Below are 20,650 nucleotides of genomic sequence, written 5' to 3' on the forward strand. Positions count from 1 at the left end.
CAATGAAAATGTAATGAGTCATAAGTGGTGTCAATGTAGTGTTAGCCATGGACTGATGTCTCAGCGAGACCTCTGACGTGTATAGTTACCAGATGACCACAGACTTGTGGTAATGGTTCCTTAACAGTTAACCTGTGGTCAATGGCTGTCAGGGCATTGCTCAACTAGCCCTGGCTGGGCTATTCGCATAGAGGTACATATGCAGTATATCGATCATGCAGTTGTACAGACATAATAGCTTGTCTAGTCTCCTTATTTTTCTGTTATTAGAGACTGATCTTTAATCCATTCAAAAGTCGCGAGACAGACTCCTGCCCCCCACCAAATCTGTTAAACAGACTGTTCCACTCAATGGCTATATGTAGACAAATGACAATGTTCTCAACGTGATACAAACATATATGGTATGAATTGTCAATATAGTGCTAGCACTGGACACGTGTCTCAGAGGCAACTCTAATGAGTGGTGGTTTTTTACGCTTCACAGTTAACCTGTAATATATTTGGAGTGCTAACTGACAGGATATTGCTCCTCCCATAATGCCGGTCATGCAGTTATGTAGAACTAAATAGCACAAAGTGGTAGAGCCGTGTTTTATATGTTTATCCCGGACACAGAATACTCAACATTACACTTTTATTCTTCATTCATTTTTCATAGATCCCAACTGCAGGCTGTGATGAACCCACACCACTATTCCCAGTCCTGAAGAAGGCTGTTGTACTCAGAGTTATCTAAATTGCAATAGGCTGAAACACTACTCAACTCTTTTTTGTACAGTTATGCCCATGGGGCATACATTGTTTGATGTTTAATTCAACATTGTTCTATAATATCACCCTTGAAACGTAAGGGTTTGCACGTCGTTAATCACTAGACTGTTGAAAAGTGTATCAATATGTTCAACATGTTGTTTTGTATGTTTTTTGTAGGGAATGGGTTGAGTTCATTATGTTCTCCAGCATGTTAAACTCATCAACTTTCCTGTATTAACACATAAGATGGTATTTTTGTTCTAAACGCTGTCAAGTTGTCAGTGTGTTCTGTTATGTAACCGGGGTCGACTTGATCCAAAGAGGTACACATTTATCTTTTAATGAGCATATTAAGGGTGCAGAAGAAGGAGACTGACAGGTGGCATGAGGATGACTATAAATCTGTGTTTCTTTAAGAAATTAAAGGGAAAAACTATATTTATGATATGATAGGTTATTTATAACGCACTTAATACCCAGAGGTTTCTAAGCGCGGACCCGGGGATCAAACCTCTGTTGCTCCATGTCGTCTTGCTTCCAAGGCGAGCATGTTGCCCCTGAGCTATCGTCCCGAGACTATCTTTAATAGGGGATTTCTTGCCTCAACTAATCAACTAAAAAACAAAGGATTCTCTCAGAATGTCTTTGTAACTCAATAGTCCACAGTCCTGTGTCAAACCCCTACTTCTGTCCCTTACACTTTCAACTAGAGGTAAAGTAGATGTTCTTGGTCCAGATGAATGACTCCCTTCTTCTGGACTGGTGATAAAAGTTCACTTTCAGATTTTGGCTTCCTTCCACGGTTCAAAATTGTTTTCCAGCACAAAAAAGGGAAAGTTCAACGCCCTTGGCAGCCACACTGTCAATCTCTTGGCACTCTGTCTCAGAAAGTCTTTATAACTTTGGTTACCAGGAGAATGACTCCCTCCTCCTGGTATCTTGGTTTGACAGTACAACAAAACTGGGGGGAATGACTTCCTTCCCCTGGTCTTGGTTACCAGGAGAATGCCTACCTTCTCCTGGTATCTTGGCTTTCCACTTGGTTGCACAGTTCAACAACACCAGGGGGAATGACTCCCTTCCCCTGCCTTCTCCTTCTCTTTGGTAACACAATTCAACAACACCAGGGGGGATGACTCCCTTCCCCTGGCTTCCCTTTCACTTTTAGTCTTCTCAGCAATAGAGTTCATATACTGGTAGGGTCCTCGAACCAGGGGCCACCCTTTGGTCCACTTGGTGCACTATCCTTTCAAGTACTGCCACCAGGAAGAATACTTGTAGTTTCTTACTGTTTTGGGTCCGGGTCCCAGACCTGTACTTCTATGTTTCTTTGCTTTTGCAGGCTTGGTTTACTCTCCTGGCCAGTACTGCCACGAGGAGGATAACTTGTGTTTTCTTCTTGACGTGTGCCTTTAGGGTTGAGGCTTGACCTATGTGCCTATTGGCGAACCACTTCACTTAACGGCTCTCCCCACTTCTCTCTAGCCCGGGTCACATCCCATCCCAGAGTTCTAGATCTCTTCTTCAGATTTCTTCTTCTTATGTTTGTGCGTTATCCCAGACCCTCTGGTACCCCCACCGGCCAGCCCTTTTACTTGTGTACCTTCTGCGACTTCTCTAGTGGCCTCCAGTCTGCCTCAGGGTTTGCCTGTGCTCTGTTTGTGTCTCTCATGGCTTCCGCAGGCTTCCACAGGCTTCTCCAGTACTGCGGCAGCTCTGCAGCATCTGTCCTTCTGCAGTCTGCATACCTGTTACAGACCGCGTGGTCCACCTCCATTGCAATGCCACTTTGCTGCCTTTCCAAGGGTCCTTCAACATCTGACTCGTTGGGGATGACATCTGCTCCTTTTTGTCATCCCTGTCTGCAGTCACTTGAATTTCCCTTGCTGGGCCGCTTCCTGGTCCTCTGTTCCTTCTGAGATGACTGAGCAACATTTCGAAGTCCTTTGTTGCTTCTTATCTGATATTGCCTTGGATAACTAGAATGCTCACTCAGGTTACACTGAGCGTATTTTATGGCTCTGCACCTCCTCCTCGTTCAAGTACTTGTCCGGTACACTCCCTTTTGATAGTCATTAATCTTCTTTGTCTCAGAGTCAGAGATTTACAAAGGTACATGGGAGTACTGGGTAAAGGGTTGGGTTCTATGGGACATGGAGGTGTATAGGGTGTTGGGTGAAGGTTGTTAGACCCGAGATGTTCTCCCTTGTCCCCACAAGGGAGGTCTCTTCCCATGAGATCCTCCCGATGAGTGCCACCCGCAAGTGGACTATCGTGTAGCAGCCTCACCACCCTGGCTCATGGGAAGGGGCTCCTCCTGGGGACAAGTGACGACATCTCGGGATTCGTCACACCATGAAAAACTATGTACAGCGAAATATATTTATTACAAAAATATTTATTTTTCACAAGTAAAATATGTTTTTACAGACTTATAAAATCCTCCCATTGGGAATGGGACTTACTTTTTAACTCTCTAAAATGCATTTTACTCCCAACTTTAAAAAATAGGAGTAAAATACTTGCACTTGGAATATTATCTAGGCCACTGATTATATGGGTTTATACATATAACAGTTATATCATGACTTGCACCCTTTGTATCATTCCATTGATACTAGCCTTCTCTAAAGCCCATAGTAGATCACCCCCTGGTCACATGGTGGAGCCCTTCAGAGACCACGACACAATGGCTCACCCTAACGTCATCCCTAACCAGAAGCGCTGGATTAAACCCACTACCTTCCTTCCTGCATTGTCCTCTACCCACTGGAACGCCAACATTAAGCCCACTTCGTTTCTCCCCCCTTTACTCTCCTTCAACTCTCCTACACTTAAATGTGACACTCGGTGCCCCCCTACTATTGCCTCGCAATTGCCCCAACTATGCACTAGTATCCCCACTACCATCCCAGTCAAAACTGTTTGCGACAACAGACTAGCCTCCAGATTGTCATACTATAACTTCCAACTTAATAGCAAGCCTTATCCACCTAGGAAGTATTGTACGAAATCCAAAATTAAACTACCTATGCAAAAGGACTCGCACCAACCCGCCAAACAACCTAGCTGAGAGTACCACTAACTCTCTAACTTGAAGGACATAGAGAAACTACCCATAAAAGGAGCACTTCTAAACGTTAGGTCCCTTGTTGCCCACGCAACTGAAATTGCGGACCTCATTCTGTCTAACAACCTTGACTTCCTCGCTGTAACGGAAACCTGGCTGCATGACGCTGCAGGCCCCTCCCTCACCTTAGCTATACCTGACAACTACTCCATCACTAGAGTAGATAGACCCAGTGCCCGAGGAGGAGGAACTGCTATTATTTTCAAATCGACTCTAGATATGAGACTAGTCACTTCCCCTTCTCTGATATCTTGCAAAATCCTATCAGCCAAGCTTCAAACATCCCCCAAAGTACCATCACTATCCACCTTATTTACAGGCCCCCAGGCACTCCAGGACCTTTTGAGGAAGACATGATTGCTTTAGCAGCTTACAACACGAAACCTACGTCACAAAATATCATTCTTGGAGACTTCAACGTGGGCTACAATGACACTAATGACCACCATGCCAACTCTCTAGCCACTGCTCTAACCGAGCAAGGATATACTCAAATTTGTACCTTACCCACCCATGAGAAGGGAAGAATACTAGATTGGATAGTAGTCCTGAACTGCAACAATACCCGCAAGGACCCCTCACCACTTGTGTGGTCAGACCATCACCTTTTGTCATTAGAACGTAACACAAACAACTTAGAACTAAGAAAGCTCCCAGCTGCACCACCAGGTCTCACCAGAAATAAACTCAATATTACAGCCGAAGCCATAATACCTTTGGTCATCCCTACCCTCAATGCTCTACCTGACACAAATGACACAGATCTACCGGTCGACACTTACAATGACGCCATGTCTAAGGCCTTAGACACCATTGCACCACTCAAACTACGCAAAGGTAAACCCAGAACTCATCTAAGCTCCTGGTTCACCACTGAACTTAAACAACTCCGTGCAGAAAAAAGAAAGCTTGAAACACTATGGAAACTAGCCCCGTGCCCTGAAAATAAAACCAACCTCCTCAATACTACCGCCACCTATAAAAGCGAGATCATCTGAACTAAAAAAGAAACCTATAATGCTCGAATCAATCAAGCAGGATCCAACACTAAGGAACTATTCACAATCCTTAGAGAACTTGAGATCCCGAACCCTCCAATAGATACCAGTACCAAGGACAGATCCTGGTGCACGAATATTCAAAACGCGCTTACCAACAAAATCTCAGGACTCCAGACCAAAATAGCAGACACACGCCTCCAACTGTCTTCAGCCATCCCAATCAGTACTACTTTGCCTTCCAACCCTGACCACATCACAGGCTTCAAATTTAGCAAAGTTTCTATCCCTGAAGTTCAAAAAATGATAGCTTCACTAAAACCCTCGAACTGCAAAGGTGATAGCTGCCCAGCACAGATTATTAAAGATGCGGCCAGGGATTTATCTGCCTTTATCACCAAACTAATAAACTCTTCATTCACTAATAACACAGTCCCAAGTAACTTAAAACAGTAATGGGTCCTCCCCTTACTCAAGAAACAAACTCTTGACCCGGCTATTCCCACTAACTACAGACCTATTACCACCGTCCCCTTCCTTTTATAAATTCTAGATAGAGTAGCTGATCTACAAATTCAAGACTATCTAGAGCCCAAAAACTACTAGGAGTTCGCCAATCTGGCTTTAGACCACAACATGGAAGAGAAACAGCTCTAGTTGACCTCAAAAGCCAAATTGATGACCTGAAAGACAAAAGCAAAGTTGCCATTCTTCTCCTCCTAGACTTGTCAGCAGCCTTTGACTTGGTTTAGCACAACATACTATGTGAACACCTTTCATCGGCTGCTCATTTCTCAAACTCTGCCATCATGTGGATACGGTCCTTCCTTGACAATAGAACCATGCATGTCTTCTCACCCACAGCAGAGGCAGATCGGAGTCCCACAGGGATCCTGTGTATTGCCCACTTTGTACAACATCTTTACAAAGCCTTTATTCGACAAACTGGACCATCTGGGTGTCACCTATACTAATTACGCGGATGATACTCAGATACTCCTACCACTATCTGGCTCCTACGACACAGATGTCTGCCGGATCAACGAAGTCTATACTATCATTCAGGCATGGATGGCCACTCATGGCCTCTACCTGAATGATGATAAAACGGAGCTGCTCATAGTCGGATCACCCAACAACATACGAAAATGTAGCCCCAAGTACACTAGCATCCACAAAGACGGGAATAACATTCCCCTAGCCAAGGTGGTAGAAACCTTAGGGTTCTACCTCGATGCCAACTGCAACCTGTCTAAACAAGTCAATATTACTGCTTCAGCTACCGCCTACACAGGCAAGCTGATTAGGGCATGCAGACCCTTACTGTCCACTGATAGCTGCCTCACATTGGTCAGAGCACGTATACAATTTAAGCTGGACTACTGATTATTTCCACTTATTTATGGTCATTATTTCCAGAAGCTATGACTTTCTACGATGTCCATGAATAGTCTACTTTTTTTAGCTTATGTTGTTCAGAGTACTACAGATCTTTTTCCCATGTACATTATCACGCAGTGTTTGTCTAGGTTTCAATAAAAAAGTTTTTTTTTTACATTTATTGTTCTTGTCTTGCCCCAAGAAACAATGAGGCGTGAACATCATTTGTCTATCAAATGCATATCTTTTGAATTTGGAGGTGGTGTGCAGCTTCCTATTTATCTAATCTTCTTTTTCGTGCACCCCAGTGATGACTGCAGGACTGAGGAGCAGAGGAATTTGCTCTGCTTGTTTTCTCAGCAATGAGCTCCCCTTAGTCTCTGTTCCTGACAATGCTTTCAAGCAATGGTTCAACAAACCATTATGAACAAAATGCAACGTTGAGTGGTACCTTTCAGTTGTTCTCATAAAAGCATCCTGATGAGGCACACAATTGAGATGCCCACGAGCCATTTTGTTATTGCCAATATATTTAAATGCGGGTTCAAACAAGTGATGAGTTGGAGTTTAGCAAGCCCTCTGTACATTATAATAGATATCAAACAGCAAAACCAGTATCACAGGCAAGAATGTGCTTTTTCATTTCTTTACTAGGAACGAGATGTTGAAAATGAAGATGGAATCATTCCAAGGAGAAGTGATAAAGAAGGAAAAAGAGGTGGAGCAAATAACTGAGCAAACCATCCATACCCTGAAGCAGCAAGTAGAGGTATGTAAGCATGTGGCCAGCACCAGAGCATTTTATCCCTCATCCCAATTCCCTAAAATCTCTGCTGGAAGCTCTGGGTCCCAGGAAATGGGCGGAGTGTGGGATGGTAGTGGAGCAATTGGTTGCTCTTGCTGGTCTTTGATAATATGATATGGCATTTATAACGCGCCTATACACAAGTGATTCAAAGCGCGACAAGGCAAGGGAGTGGGAACAGAGGGAAGACAGACAAAGATCTTACTAGGCCAGGTGACATTGAGATCGCGCAAGTGCAGGGGAGTGGGGGGGGGGAAGTGCGGGGGAAGGGGCAGTGCAATACATAGGATCAACTGTAAAAAATATAAATAAATAAAAACAGTAGGTAAAAGTGAGGCCAGCTAGTGGCAAGAGCAGGGGTAAGTGCAGACATCAAGTGTCATGACCTGGAGGGGTCTGTAGGGATACAGAAACAGCCCCCAAGTACAGTGGTTGCCTGGGAGGCAGTGCATGAGTGCAGCTGGCGGAGGAGCGGACCTGGGCCCGAGATCAGAGGGTAGCCAGGTGACCACTGCTAGTTCAGTCAGGAGTTCAGAAGGGGAGAGGAGGAGAGAAAGCAGAAGCAAAGAGGAAGGTCTTGAGGTGCTTCCGGAACCAGAGATGGTTCTCAAGTTTCAAGGATGCAGGGAGGCTTTTCCAGAGGGAGGCCCCAGACGAAGAGAGAGATCTACCACCAACTCGTTGCTTGGAGAAGCGACTGACCCTGAGGGAGTTGGAGGTGGATGAGCGAAGAGCTCGAGAAAGAAGATATTTACGAAGAGAGAGTTGGAGGTAGTGAGGTCCCAGGTCCCAGTAGGCCTTGTGGACAACACAGAGGGTTTTGAACTTAATCCTTGCAGCCACTGGGAGCCAATGCAGAGATTTCAGTCCTGGAGAGAGATGATCCCTGGGCTTGAGGCCACGGACAAGTCTTGCATTCCTGTTCTGGATGAGTTGCAGAGGGCGGAGAGTAGAGGCAGTCAGATTTAGAAAGAGGGTGTTGCAGTAGTCCAGCCTAGAGAGAACCAGAGATCTGGAGACAGTAAGCTTCTGGTGGAAGGAGAGGGAAGGAAGAATACATCTGAGGAGGTGCAGCTGGTAGTGTGACTTCTTAGAGACGTCAGATGTGAGGAGAGAAGGAAAGTGTGGAGTCGAAGTTGTGTCAGCACTTAGTTGATTGTAAGCTTTTGGACCCTAAACAGTTTGCTTTTTCTGTTGACTTGTGGGTATCTCATAGGGGTATCTCATAGTGTATACTACAAGGAGAAGTGAGCTGCTCAGAAGTGTAAGGAGACTAAAACCCAGATAAGGCAAAATTCCTTCCGGACAAGACCCCAAAGTTGGGGAGGATAATCCCCCTTCGGGTGGGTCGCAAAAGGTTAGTGGGTCTATTATTACAATAAAAATAGTGGGAAAAGGGTGACACCTTGCATCCTAGGTATTTGCTGGGATTGTAGAAAATCCGACTGCTGTTTAGGTAAAGCACTAGGCATACAGGCTTTCAGCTAGCTCTCCGATTATGAAGATTAATTCAGTAGATTTGGTTTTATTTCAACAAACCTTTCACATATAAAATAGTACGCATTACAAAAGAAAGAAAAGTAGTTCATCATATACAACTTCACAGTATATTAAAAATATGAAAAAAAGAAGAGAAAAAAACAAAACATTCTAGTATATTTTGATAAAATCAATAAAAGATAATTCATCAACCATAAAATGCAGTACTATTAGGAAAAAGGGAAAAAAGAGAGAAAAATAAAATAAATGAACACAATTAGCATTCTCAGATATTATATAATAAAAAAGAATACTTAAAATCCCAATGAGCCTGATAGCCAGACAATGGCGTCTTTATAAAACTATGGGAGATTACAGGGTGCAGTAGGCAGGTTATCCGTGGTTACTAAGATTCCTCTAAACTTGGAACCGACCTGGACTGCTACTATAGGAAGAGTTAACCAATTATATTACTCTTAGGATTTCATTTCAATAGACAATGTAATAATCAATAAAAAACATTTCCACTCTTAGGTGTAACATGAAGGTATAGTTACATAAAACCAAGACAACATAATATACGTCGATACATTAAAACACATATAATAAAATCATTGTAAAGTGCAATGTGCTAAATAGGCATTGTTGAATAATAACAACTGTGAAAAACAATTACCAATTGTGCAAAACCTGCTATTATTATGTAGATCCTTTTGTAGATCTTTCTACCCATCATATGCCCAACATGTTTCCTCACTTTGCGATTAAAATAAATCTATAGACCTTCTTCAGGGACTTTTGAACCTTCTAAATACTTCAGTACTTTTCTGCATACTGTGAGAAACCTGAATATGTCTCACTTGCTAGTCCCTGGCGATCTGTCATCCAAGTGGCCAGGACAGGGCCTTTGCTATTGGATCGAGTTCCTGGGGTTGGACCAGTGCGGGTGGATCACTTGGATGAGGGGTCTTCGGGAGTGGAAAGGGGACACCGAAGGGTGAGACGCGGACCTTCTTCCTAATGACACCTTTTCCCCATCCTACCCAGTAGGATATCTAGAAAATCAACCCTGCGTCCTTTCTTGACACAAGCACTTTCTCACAGACAGATTACAGTGAAAGACAACAGACTAACACCAGAGCCGTATACCCGACATGCCCCAACACAAGGGTCAGGCAGAGTCAGGCAATTGCTGATAACTACACACACCTGACTTCCCTTTCAAGAGAAAACGGAGAGCGATGCCAAATGCATGAGGAAGCAGCTATTCTAGGACGGCAGTTCAAACAGAGGAGAAAGGACGACAAGGGGGGAATTGCCCTTGCACTTTTGGACCCAGACCCGCAGAGCCTCCGAGAAGGGGAACTTAAGACCGGGCATCGCAGCTGGCGAATGGTGCAAAGAATGTCAGCAGTACATGGGACCCTCCCGCATGGATAGCCAGGGCGGGTAGAAGCAGTTGCCATTGTGGTACCGTCATTGACTCCAGAGGCAAGAGACGCCAACAGAGTTCGGCACAGCCGGTGAGTCCGAAAGAACTGATAATAGACCGGACTGTGTTGGGCTCGAGCTTGCGAAGAGCAACATTGTATGACGAAAAAAGACTAAAGTACAAAGGTCTTTTGTGAGCACAATTGGTATCAGAGTTAGTGTGGTCCAGTGCCACGTGGGCACTCATTCGAAGGACTCTGGCTGGTCCCCCGCTCCTGAACAAGGTGACTGTGTTGTAGGGGGAAATCGAAGTGGTCCTGCAGCAGGTTATGTTGAATCCAGTGCATAGTAGAAAGTCTTTGGTTGTTGTAGAAACTACAAGTACCAAGAGGCCTTAGTGGAGGCTGACGTGAGTTGTCAAAGTGGTCATACGAGGGTCAAGCCAAACCCCTTGTACAGTCGAAAGTGTTTGGCACGTTGTGGAGGCAAATGTGAACCCTACTGAGGGATGCCAAGAGAAAGCTAAGCAAAGTGAACTGTGTAAATGAGGATGTCTGCAAATTAGGGTAAACAGTAACCCATCCGAGAACATTGTGGTGATAGAATTGTTTGAAGCCTGACTGGAGGCTTTAGGGAAAGCCTGATTGGGGGCTTCAGGGAAAGCCTGACTGGGGGCTAAGACCAGGACTTATGTAAGGGAAGAACCTAAGGGGTCTAGAATGACTTTATGATGAACTATGCTAAAATGGCAATGTGAACCCGACGGAGAGATACCAGGAGAAAGTTAAGGGAAGTGAATCCCTCATTGTAGCAAAGTAAAGTGAACTGTGTATTTTGGCAAATGTGAACCCGGCTGAGGGATGCCTGCGAATTAGGGTGAGCAGTAACACTGTCACACCGCCCCCCGCACAAAAGACACGCCCCTCTATGTCCTCCTCTCAAGCAGCACTCAAATCCACACATTCCAACAGAGGTACCTTACTGCCTCAACAGGTTCCACACTGTAGGGCACGACATGGCACGCTTGACAAAACGGGAGTTTATCGCCCTTCACGTTTGTGGCAAGTTAATTGGAGGCTCCTTCATCACAAACAATCACACTGTTCACGGAGGACTGTCCGATACAACACGGCACGGATCACGTGACTAGTTGCCTAGCAATACTGCAACGCTTTGGTAACTTGCGTCACGTGACCGTTGTCGCTTGTTTCCCTACGTCGGATAAAAGGAGTCCAGTTACTGACAGCCTTGCTTCACAGCTGTTCTTTTGGGATCACGTGTCGCTCGCGCTTCGTTCAGGACTTTAATCACTTTGGACCACGGCTTTTGTACTACGGATTATTCTTCGCCTAAACCCTGTCAACTTTGGAACTTTGGATATATTTGGCTGCCGAACTGTTTTCCCATAACGGACTGCCTCGTGTCTTGCCCTTACTTGCCTTGGAACTTGGATCATCTGTTGCCGACCTCCACGCTGCTCTACGGACTGCCTTGCGTCTAGCCCTTATTTGTTTTGGACCTCGGTCCTGCCTTAGGTGGTTGCCTGCCAGGACTTTATCAAGCTTCACCCGGACCTGTTGTCCTTAGAACCTCCCTGGGTCCACGCTCCAACACTCTCAGGTATTTCAGTGGTTCGGGTGTTTATACTCAGATACTGCATTCTGTAACATTACATAACCATATACCTTCCCTTACAGCGCTCCAGGGGTTCTTCCGGTTGTTCCTGCGTCCTGACTCCACGGACTACCATCTTTGGCCCTAACATTCATTCTGACAGGTATTACTGTGGATGTCAGTTTGATATTTGGGGACAGAGGGATAGCCCATACTCTGCACGACCATCAACTGTGTGACAAACACACCCGTGAACATTGCGACAAGTGTGAACCCGACTGAGGGATGTCCACAGTGAGTGGTTGGTCTGAGCCCGACTGAGCGAGGCTAACGACTGAGAGAAGGATCAAAACCCAGCTGAGGGGGCTCCAACGGTGAAGAGTAATCTCCTGATATGAAGATAAATAAAAGGAACTTTTGTTTTGTTGTTTGACATATCAGGCCCTCTGAAGCATGAGACTTTGCATGAAAGAGACTTGGGCACAGAAGGGCCTGATATTGATGAAAGGAACTGTAACCTCGTGCTGCAGAAGCCCAGGAGTGTGCTGTGCTCAAGAGTCTCTCCTTGTCCTGTGGTAAAAACGTGGGGAAGGGGGACCCCAGCCATAACATCTTGACTTATCATTTTGTTACCACTTTTTTCTTTTCTTGTGAACATTATCCCACACTATTTTGTAGCATAGCGGTAAGGACTGGCAATAGTTAAAATTAGTATAGGCCCCTTTTTATTTGACTAGACTCCACTAGGACTGTATTATTATTTGATGGTCGTAGCTTGCTCCCATCTTAGATTTAGGTTTAGATTCGGCGCTTATCTCACCCATTTTACAGTTTAATAAACAGCCTTGAACTTTGATCACTTGTGTCTGTCTTACTTTGATGCCTTCCTTACATATGGTGTCGGGGGTGGGATGTGATTCAACTAATGAAAATTGAAATCCATGCTGATAATTGTTGTACCACCAGAAGGGTAAAATAGAATTGTTAAACTCCTTAACTCTGACCGAGTATCCACACTTAAAGAGGTGGTGTTCTCACAACTTTGTGTCCTGACTGGTCAACAGGATCTGTTCTTTAAAACTCAAGTGTTATTAGACACCCTTCCGCTCTCACATTATAATATACAACAGCGGGGTCGAATAATACTGAAAGTTTGTCCCGTCTTTTCTTTTATTAGACCTAGTGCTCTAAACCTCCAGCCCATACCCCACCCCTTCCGAACCCTTTGTTTTTGGTACCCAATTGTCATCCATCGCGGGGCCATCAGGGTTAGAGATTAACTTACCAAAATCAATCCCTTTGGCAGATTCAGAATCAGAATAATCAGAGGACTTCAAAACCTTATTCGAGGGAGTCGATGTTAGGGAGAATTTGCATTCTATGGCTAATTTCCCTCACCTAGTGAGTCCCCCAGCAGCTTTGCTGGATTTCTGGAGTTTATTTTTCCACTTGGTAAGAGTGTGCCTCTTTTTCCCACTCTTACCTGTGTTTTGTCATGGGCATTTCTACTTGTTATGTGATCTTGGACTCTGGAGCACACCACTCCATGAGCCCAACTTGTTGTGTGTGTTACACAGCCCCTTCAGTGCAGTAACACAGGGTTGTCTCTTAAGACTTCCCAATGACTCCTTTTTCTTGGGCTGACTACTGTCCCCCAGAAACAGGTAAAGTTGCCTTTAACTTTACATAGTCACTTTAAACTACAGACCCAGTACACCCCATCTTACATGGAGTACTGGAAACGGTTAATGCCTATCCCTTTTTGTCTGTGCCTCTCTGAGCTTTGTTTTGCTCTTTTAACATTTAGACTTGGCTGGTGGCAGTGGTATCTACCCTAACATTTCTACCGCGGTTATACTATATAAACGTGGTATTGTTTTAGGCTATTATATTAGCCTCGAACATAAACCCGCTTGACCAAATGCTTTTTAGTTTGGCTCCGGTCGGGTTTATTCGCCCTTTCTTTTTATTAAAGTCCTTCTTGTGTTTTACTTTGCGTGACAAACCAGGTTTGCCTTCGTTGTTCACCGTCTTTTGGCGGGCTTCTGCCAAGAAGCCCTCCTCTGGCGCCTGGGTGTCTAGGTGGGCTGAATGTGAGGGAGGGGTGTAGTCACCCCCTGCACAGGGTATCCTAGGAAACCCAAGTCGCACTTTGCCCTGATTGGCTGAGATGGTTGTCTGCGCCGGACAACCCCCCTGCTGCGTGATAGACAGCCAGGCTGTGTGAATGGGGCATTTTCGCATAAAAGGCAGGACTCTTGGGCTGGAAGTCAGAGTCGCCACTCGAACTACAAGGAACCGAAGAGAAGAGGAGAAGAAGACGGCTGCTGCAACTACCCCGTCCTGGTGAAGCCCTGCTGCATTCCTGAGCTATCTACCCTTCGACGACCAAAGAAGATCCAGTACGGAGTCTTCTTCCCTTGAGCCTGGTGGGGTCAACCAGCTCATCTTACACAGCCAGAGGATCATCTTCGTGGTCGAAATCGCTGCACCTTGCTGTAGTGGTCCGGATAGCCACCTGAAGAGCCTCTCCTGTTTTAAAGGAGCGCACCTTTTAAACATCGTCGCTGCTGCTGGCTTCATCCCTGAGTAGGCAGGCCCCTCCAGACGTCCTCCTTCTTACCGAAGCTCCAGGAACCGTGGGTCTGCAGGAAACTACCAGGAACAACTGCCGTGGCACCAGCTTCTTAATTGAATAAGGTACTGTGTCCAGCTTTGAGGAACTATGGTTTTTCCCTTTTCTTCTCACCCAAGGCTTGCCCTTGTCTTGCCTCCTTCTTATAACTTTTGCTTCCTCTGTTGACAATATCCAAGTACTCCTGGCAACGTTGAATCTTGAACTATCTGACTGTGTGATCCTCAACAACAGGAACCCGGTTCCACTTGACACTGGCTCCGGCCTATTGACTTTTGTTTTCCTGTCAGCATGTGTTCTCTGATTCTGTCTGTCTTGACAAAAATATTGCCTATGATTTTTGCCCCCAACTCTCTTTCGTTAACTCAGGTGCTAAGTGTGTTTTTGCCCCGGTAACATTTCTTTCCGCAGATACGCGTATCTTTCGTAAGACCGAACTGTCATTACTGTCAAAATGTGATCGCATATGTATTCCCGGTAACATCTTTTGTTTCGCAACACCGGTCCGTTAAAACACAGGGTACTTACCTTGAGTTGTTCAATGCCAAGAGAATTGGTTGTGTGTAGTGCATTTTCGTGTGGTTTTAATTTAATAGAAGTGAAGTGTTTTACCAACAGATGGTTCAGAAATAAATGTACTTTTACTTTTTCGACCAAAAACCTTGAGTCAGTGTTTGTTTGAATCAAAATGATTGTGGTCCTTTGTGTAATCTCTACTACTGCTCATTTGCTCTTGAAATAAGTCTAGCTGCTCCGCTACTGCTACCACTTTAACATAGTAGTACAGGCTTGTACCAAAGGTGAACTTGTATTACCACTTGTGGTCTTAATCGTGTGTAGTGGTCCCTAAGGGCACTGCACAGGATTCTGCCTAAAAGTCGAGAGTTGTTCTTTTCTGAGTCAGAAGCATCCACAGAAGGAACCCTTACACCCCCGGAAGAAATGACTGACCTAGCCAATTTCATCGCCCAGTTAGCGGTCCATCAGATGCAGGCGGAAGCTAGACTCCAAGAAAATGTAACTAAATTGGTTGAATTTCAAGCAAGTCCCTTACTATCACAGGGGTACTTTTAACTAAATCTTGAAGGCGAATATTTCGGAAATGTTTTCTTGAACTTCGAATACCTAGCTGAACACTAGGATCGGAAGAGAACCTTAAAAGATGGTATTTGGCCCCTTTGTTGAAAGGCTAACTACAAACCTCCTTTCAACTACTTAATCTTTATTTTCTTTTTTAAATTTTTAAACTTCTTTTTATTGGCAAGGAGCAGTAGCAGGTGCATTACATACTACATCAATAAAACATATTACACGTTTAAGGGTATGGACAAACAATCAGTGCATTAGTAACATGGCAGGCACATTCACAAAAACAGTTCAAGCCCAGTGGGGGGAGTCACAGTTCAGCCTACACCCCAGCCTGATCCGGCGATGGGGGCGAGGATAAGTGCTCCAAATCAGCTTTGCTGTTCAAATAGCTACGGCACTCTGTCCACACATTTTTGGGGCAAGCATTCACATGTAATGTATTTATATAGTCCTCCTCACACACCTGTGTCCAAGTGAGAGCCTTAAGCCACATTTCTAGCGTGGGGGGGGGGGTCGCCGCTTCCAACACTGCAGAATACATCTCTTGGCCACTATGGCTCCCACGTTAAAAAATTTAGCAACCCGTCTAGCTCCCTCTGCCTCCCACCGCCCGAACAACACAGCCAGGGGGTCAGGATCAATCCGGAACCCCACCATCTCCGAGAGGGCCTCGGGCACAGCTTCCCAGAACGGGGCCAACGCCCCACAGGACCAGAACATGTGTGCGTGATCCGCCTTGTTGGATTTGCATCTCTGGCAAACGTGGGGTTGATTTCGTGCGAACTTCCCAACCACATGAGGAGTGTAAAACAGGCGATTAAGGAGTTTGAATTGCACACATCTAAATCTGGAGTTGAGGGAAACCTTACGTGTGTGTGTGTACACATTTCCGCCCACATCTCATCAGTGATTGTCAACCCCAGTTCCTGGCTCCATGCATCTCGAATCTTATAGGATGGTTCTGCAGTGCATTCTATCAACATTTTGTAAAGGACGGATATCATGCCCCTTCAGAGTTAGCAATGTAGCAGATTTCGGTGGACTCTGGGGGTTCGTCCGGATATGAGGGCCACATGTCCTGCACTGCCGCTCTGAGTCTAAAGTATTGCAGTAACTCCAGTGGTGAGCCAGAGTGCCCTGGCCTCCATGTCTGTGGGATGATGAATTTCCCTTCGGGGAATAGATCGGAAAGAGCCTGATACCCCAGGTCCAGCCAGTGTCGCATGAGGAGTTTATCCTGCGTGGGGGCGAGGCCTGGGAATGACCATTTGAGCAGCCATTTATAGTACAGACGGAGATTAGAGTGGGGTTGCAGCATCTGTTTCCATGCCCTGATTGTGGTGGACACTGGGTCAGCCGGGACGTCGGAATGATACGAGTGGAAGAGGATCAGGGACATAACATTTATCTCCTTGGTTGCCAGGATCTCGAGTTTTACATGAGGAGGTGGGTCTTGGTGTTTATACCAGTGAGTGGCGTGTTGGGCTTGTGCAGCAATCCATTATCGAGCTATATCCGGCGCGTTGAGACCCCCCTTCTCGTATGGTAAAGTCATATGCTGCCATTTCCTGCGGACGGCCCCAGCGTGCCACAGGAACCTGGCAAACCCAGCGTGCAAGTCTGTGAAATAGTGTTTCCCAGGCCAGAGTGGGACGTTGGCGAATATGTATAGAAGCTTTGGAACTATAATAACTATAATCATTTTGATTAGCGACAGTCTTCCCGCTAGGGACAGGGGGAGACTACTCCACCTCTTCATTTTAGCTTCTGCGTACTGCGCAGCAGCACCATAGTGGTCAGCCAATAGGGAGGCCCTAGACAGAGAGACCTGGACCCCAAGATATTTAATGCCTTCTGGGGCCCACCTGAGTGGGGATTCGTATGATGGTTGAACGGTTGCAGGTGTGAGAGGGAAGATATCTGATTTGGTGTCATTTATAGTGAAGCCCGAAAATGTACCTATTTTGATTATCTCACGGATGATTGGGTCTAAGTGGACTGAGGGGTCCCTGACATACAGAAGCACGTAGTCCACGTACAATGATATAATTTCGAGTGAGTCGCGCAAGTATATCCCCTCACGACTATGTTTGTCTCTTACACTGTCCGCAATTGGCTCGATAGTCATCGCAAATATCTGGCGCGTCCCTTTGTGGAGGGTGAAGGGAGCTGAAAGATGAGAATTAACCAGGACTCAAGCCACTGGGCTTGTGTAAAGCAGTTTGATATAGGAGAGCATGCGTGGGCCAATTCCCATCTTCTCCAGCACCGCCCACAAGTACTGCCATGAAACCATATCAAACGCCTTTTGGGCGTCTAGTGTCACAGCAACTGCGTTAGTTTAGGATCAATTCTAGAGATAACATTGAATAGACGCTGGATATTTAAAGCAGTGGATCGGGCAGGGTCACAGCCGCTTTGGTCCGGGTGGATTAGGTACGTCATGATGGGGAGCAACCTGTTTGCAATGATCTTGGCGAAAATATTGGTGTCTGTATTCAGAAGAGAAAGCGGTCTGTAGGTGCCCCGCTCCTCCGGGGGTTTGCCTGGCTTCGGGAGTACAGTGATAATCGCCTCACGCAGGGACTGCGGGATAGTGGCGAGGCGGAGGGACTTGTCCCACACTTCATGCAAGCGCGGGGCCAGTAGAGCAACATGCTCTTGATAAAATTCAGCGGTCAGGCCATCCGGGCCGGGGGCCTTGCCTTTGGGGAGGGCAGAAATAGCCTCAGTGATCTCGTCGAGAGAGATGGGAGCGTCCAGCTGCTCTTTAGTGGCGTGGGATATGTAGGACATGGGGATACTGTCAAGGAGACGATCCAGGTCTTGAGGGCTATGCTCACTCTGCGGGGCATAGAGGGCAGCATAGAATTCCAAAAAGGTCTCAAGAAGGGGTGGGTCAGCCCAGTGTCGGACACCATCCTTGCTCCAAATACTGTCAATATGGGTTCTGCCACCCTCGATCCGGGCCAGCCTGGCCAGTGTTCGACCGGGTCTTTCCCCCTCGCCATACTTACGAGCCGCAATGGGTCGTGCATAATATCGTATCTCCCTGAGGGCATGCGCCTCAAAAGTCTCCAATTCCGCGGGGAGGGAGCCGAGGAGTATTCACGCTCCAGTTCCTTGAGCTTTGACTTGGAGCATTGTAAAGAGTTCCAAAAGTCTTTCAGGACCCCTGCTTCCCTAGAGATACACATCCCTCTGATGAACACCTTGAAAGCCTCCCACCGGACCCCATCAGTTGTGTCATGACGTTTATTGTTGTCAAAGAACGAATTGATATCCGCAAGGATATCGGCCTTAAAAACTATGTCATGTAGTGCCACAGATTTAACAAAAACAAAGAGGTGATGGCTGGAAGGTTTAGAATGAATCTTAACCACTGGCAATGCTCTGGGCAACCCTCCAGACCACCGTTCTTCGCCTGCCAAGCCATTACAGAAGGGAAAGACCATATGCAAATCAGGCTTGGCCCCACCCCAAAAGGGGCAGTCCAGCCCGAACTGCTAGGCCACATCCCTTCTGCACGAGACCACAAGCATCCCCAAACATGTTTCGCCCTTGTTGGGGCTCATCAGTGAGGAGTAGCTTGGGTCTCTAGGCCCAGCAGGCACGGGACCCACGTCTGGGCATGCCCGTCCCACTCGGGGTGACATAGCAAAAACAAAGAGGTGATGGCTGGAAGGTTTAGAATGAATCTTAACCACTGGCAATGCTCTGGGCAACCCTCCAGACCACCGTTCTTCGCCTGCCAAGCCATTACAGAAGGGAAAGACCATATGCAAATCAGGCTTGGCCCCACCCCAAAAGGGGCAGTCCAGCCCGAACTGCTAGGCCACATCCCTTCTGCACGAGACCACAAGCATCCCCAAACATGTTTCGCCCTTGTTGGGGCTCATCAGTGAGGAGTAGCTTGGGTCTCTAGGCCCAGCAGGCACGGGACCCACGTCTGGGCATGCCCGTCCCACTCGGGGTGACATAGCAAAAACAAAGAGGTGATGGCTGGAAGGTTTAGAATGAATCTTAACCACTGGCAATGCTCTGGGCAACCCTCCAGACCACCGTTCTTCGCCTGCCAAGCCATTACAGAAGGGAAAGACCATATGCAAATCAGGCTTGGCCCCACCCCAAAAGGGGCAGTCCAGCCCGAACTGCTAGGCCACATCCCTTCTGCACGAGACCACAAGCATCCCCAAACATGTTTCGCCCTTGTTGGGGCTCATCAGTGAGGAGTAGCCACAGATTTAAAGCACCAGTTGGAGTGACAAGGTAGTGCAGGCTGCAGGGTAATGTCGAGTGTCACTGGGGAGTGGTCTAAGAGTGTGCGTGGTAATATCTGCATGCTGAGGTTCTTCCCCATCAGCCCGGCCGACAGGAAGAAGAGATCGATTCTGGAATGACTGTTGTGTGCAGAAGAGTAAAATGTGTACTCCCTAGCCAGTGGGTTGAGCGCTCTCCAGGCGTCAATTAGGCCACCTGGGCCCATGTGTGCCTGGAGCCGACGAGCAGCTCTGCACATCGTCCTGTGTGCAGTGCCCGATCTGTCAAGCTCAGTGTTTAATATGAGATTCATGCCCCCCCCAAATAACCGGGATCCCAATGTATCTCAGAAGTAGGATATTGATATTGATATCGAAGAAGTCGGGGGTGTCTATGCTCGGGGCGTATGTGTTGACCAGCAGGCACTCCGTGTTAGCTAATGGAGAATGGAGGATCACGTATCTACCCTCTCGATCTATGTGGCTAGTGCGTAAGGAAAATTCCACTGATTTGTGGATCAAGGATAGAACTCCCCTGGACTGAGAGGAATATGCGGTGTAGAATTTATTGGCGCCCCATGCCGGCGCCAGAGAGGAGGAGAGATGCGCAAGTGCGTGGGTTTCTTGTAGAAGGAGAATATTGGCCCCATGCCTCTGGGCGTATGCCGTTATCCTGCGGGCTTTAGTGAAATTACTGAGCCCCCGAATATTCCATGACATTAGCCTAATAGCCATGTTACGTCCTTATGGGACATCCCAGCATTGCGTAGCTTTGATTGTTGACCATGTGGTGATTATCAATGCAGTGACACACCCTTCCACCCTCCAAACCACACTCTCTTTGTCATTTTTAAGATAACATCCCTCAACCTTTCCACCCCCCACCCTCACTGCCCTCCCCAACCAAGCAGTGCACAAGAACCCGCCCCAAGACCCAACAAAGGCGCGCCCAACGGAACAGGGACACACCTGCTTGCACACCCAACTGAGGCGCATACAACGGTCATAACATGCCAAACTCGCCATTGCAGCTGCTGCGGGGGTCGCTGTTGCCGTTAACCCAACTTAAGTGTG

At 46.6% G+C, this 20,650-nt stretch overlaps 1 protein-coding gene across 8 annotated transcripts in view; it reads left to right on the forward strand.

Annotated features, from left to right (window-relative positions):
* Nucleotides 1–20,650, forward strand: part of IKBKG (inhibitor of nuclear factor kappa B kinase regulatory subunit gamma) — a 1,113,418-nt gene that overhangs the window by 660,048 nt on the left and 432,720 nt on the right. For all 8 annotated transcript variants that reach the window (XM_069645292.1, XM_069645287.1, XM_069645293.1 and 5 more), the window contains one exon: nt 6,919–7,033. In XM_069645292.1, coding sequence (XP_069501393.1) covers nt 6,919–7,033 — 115 coding nt within the window. The remainder of the gene's footprint in view (nt 1–6,918; nt 7,034–20,650) is intronic.

Source organism: Ambystoma mexicanum, chromosome 2p, assembly GCF_040938575.1.
Source record: "Ambystoma mexicanum isolate Mex_15411 chromosome 2p, UKY_AmexF1_1, whole genome shotgun sequence".
Taxonomy (NCBI): Eukaryota; Metazoa; Chordata; class Amphibia; order Caudata; family Ambystomatidae; genus Ambystoma; species Ambystoma mexicanum.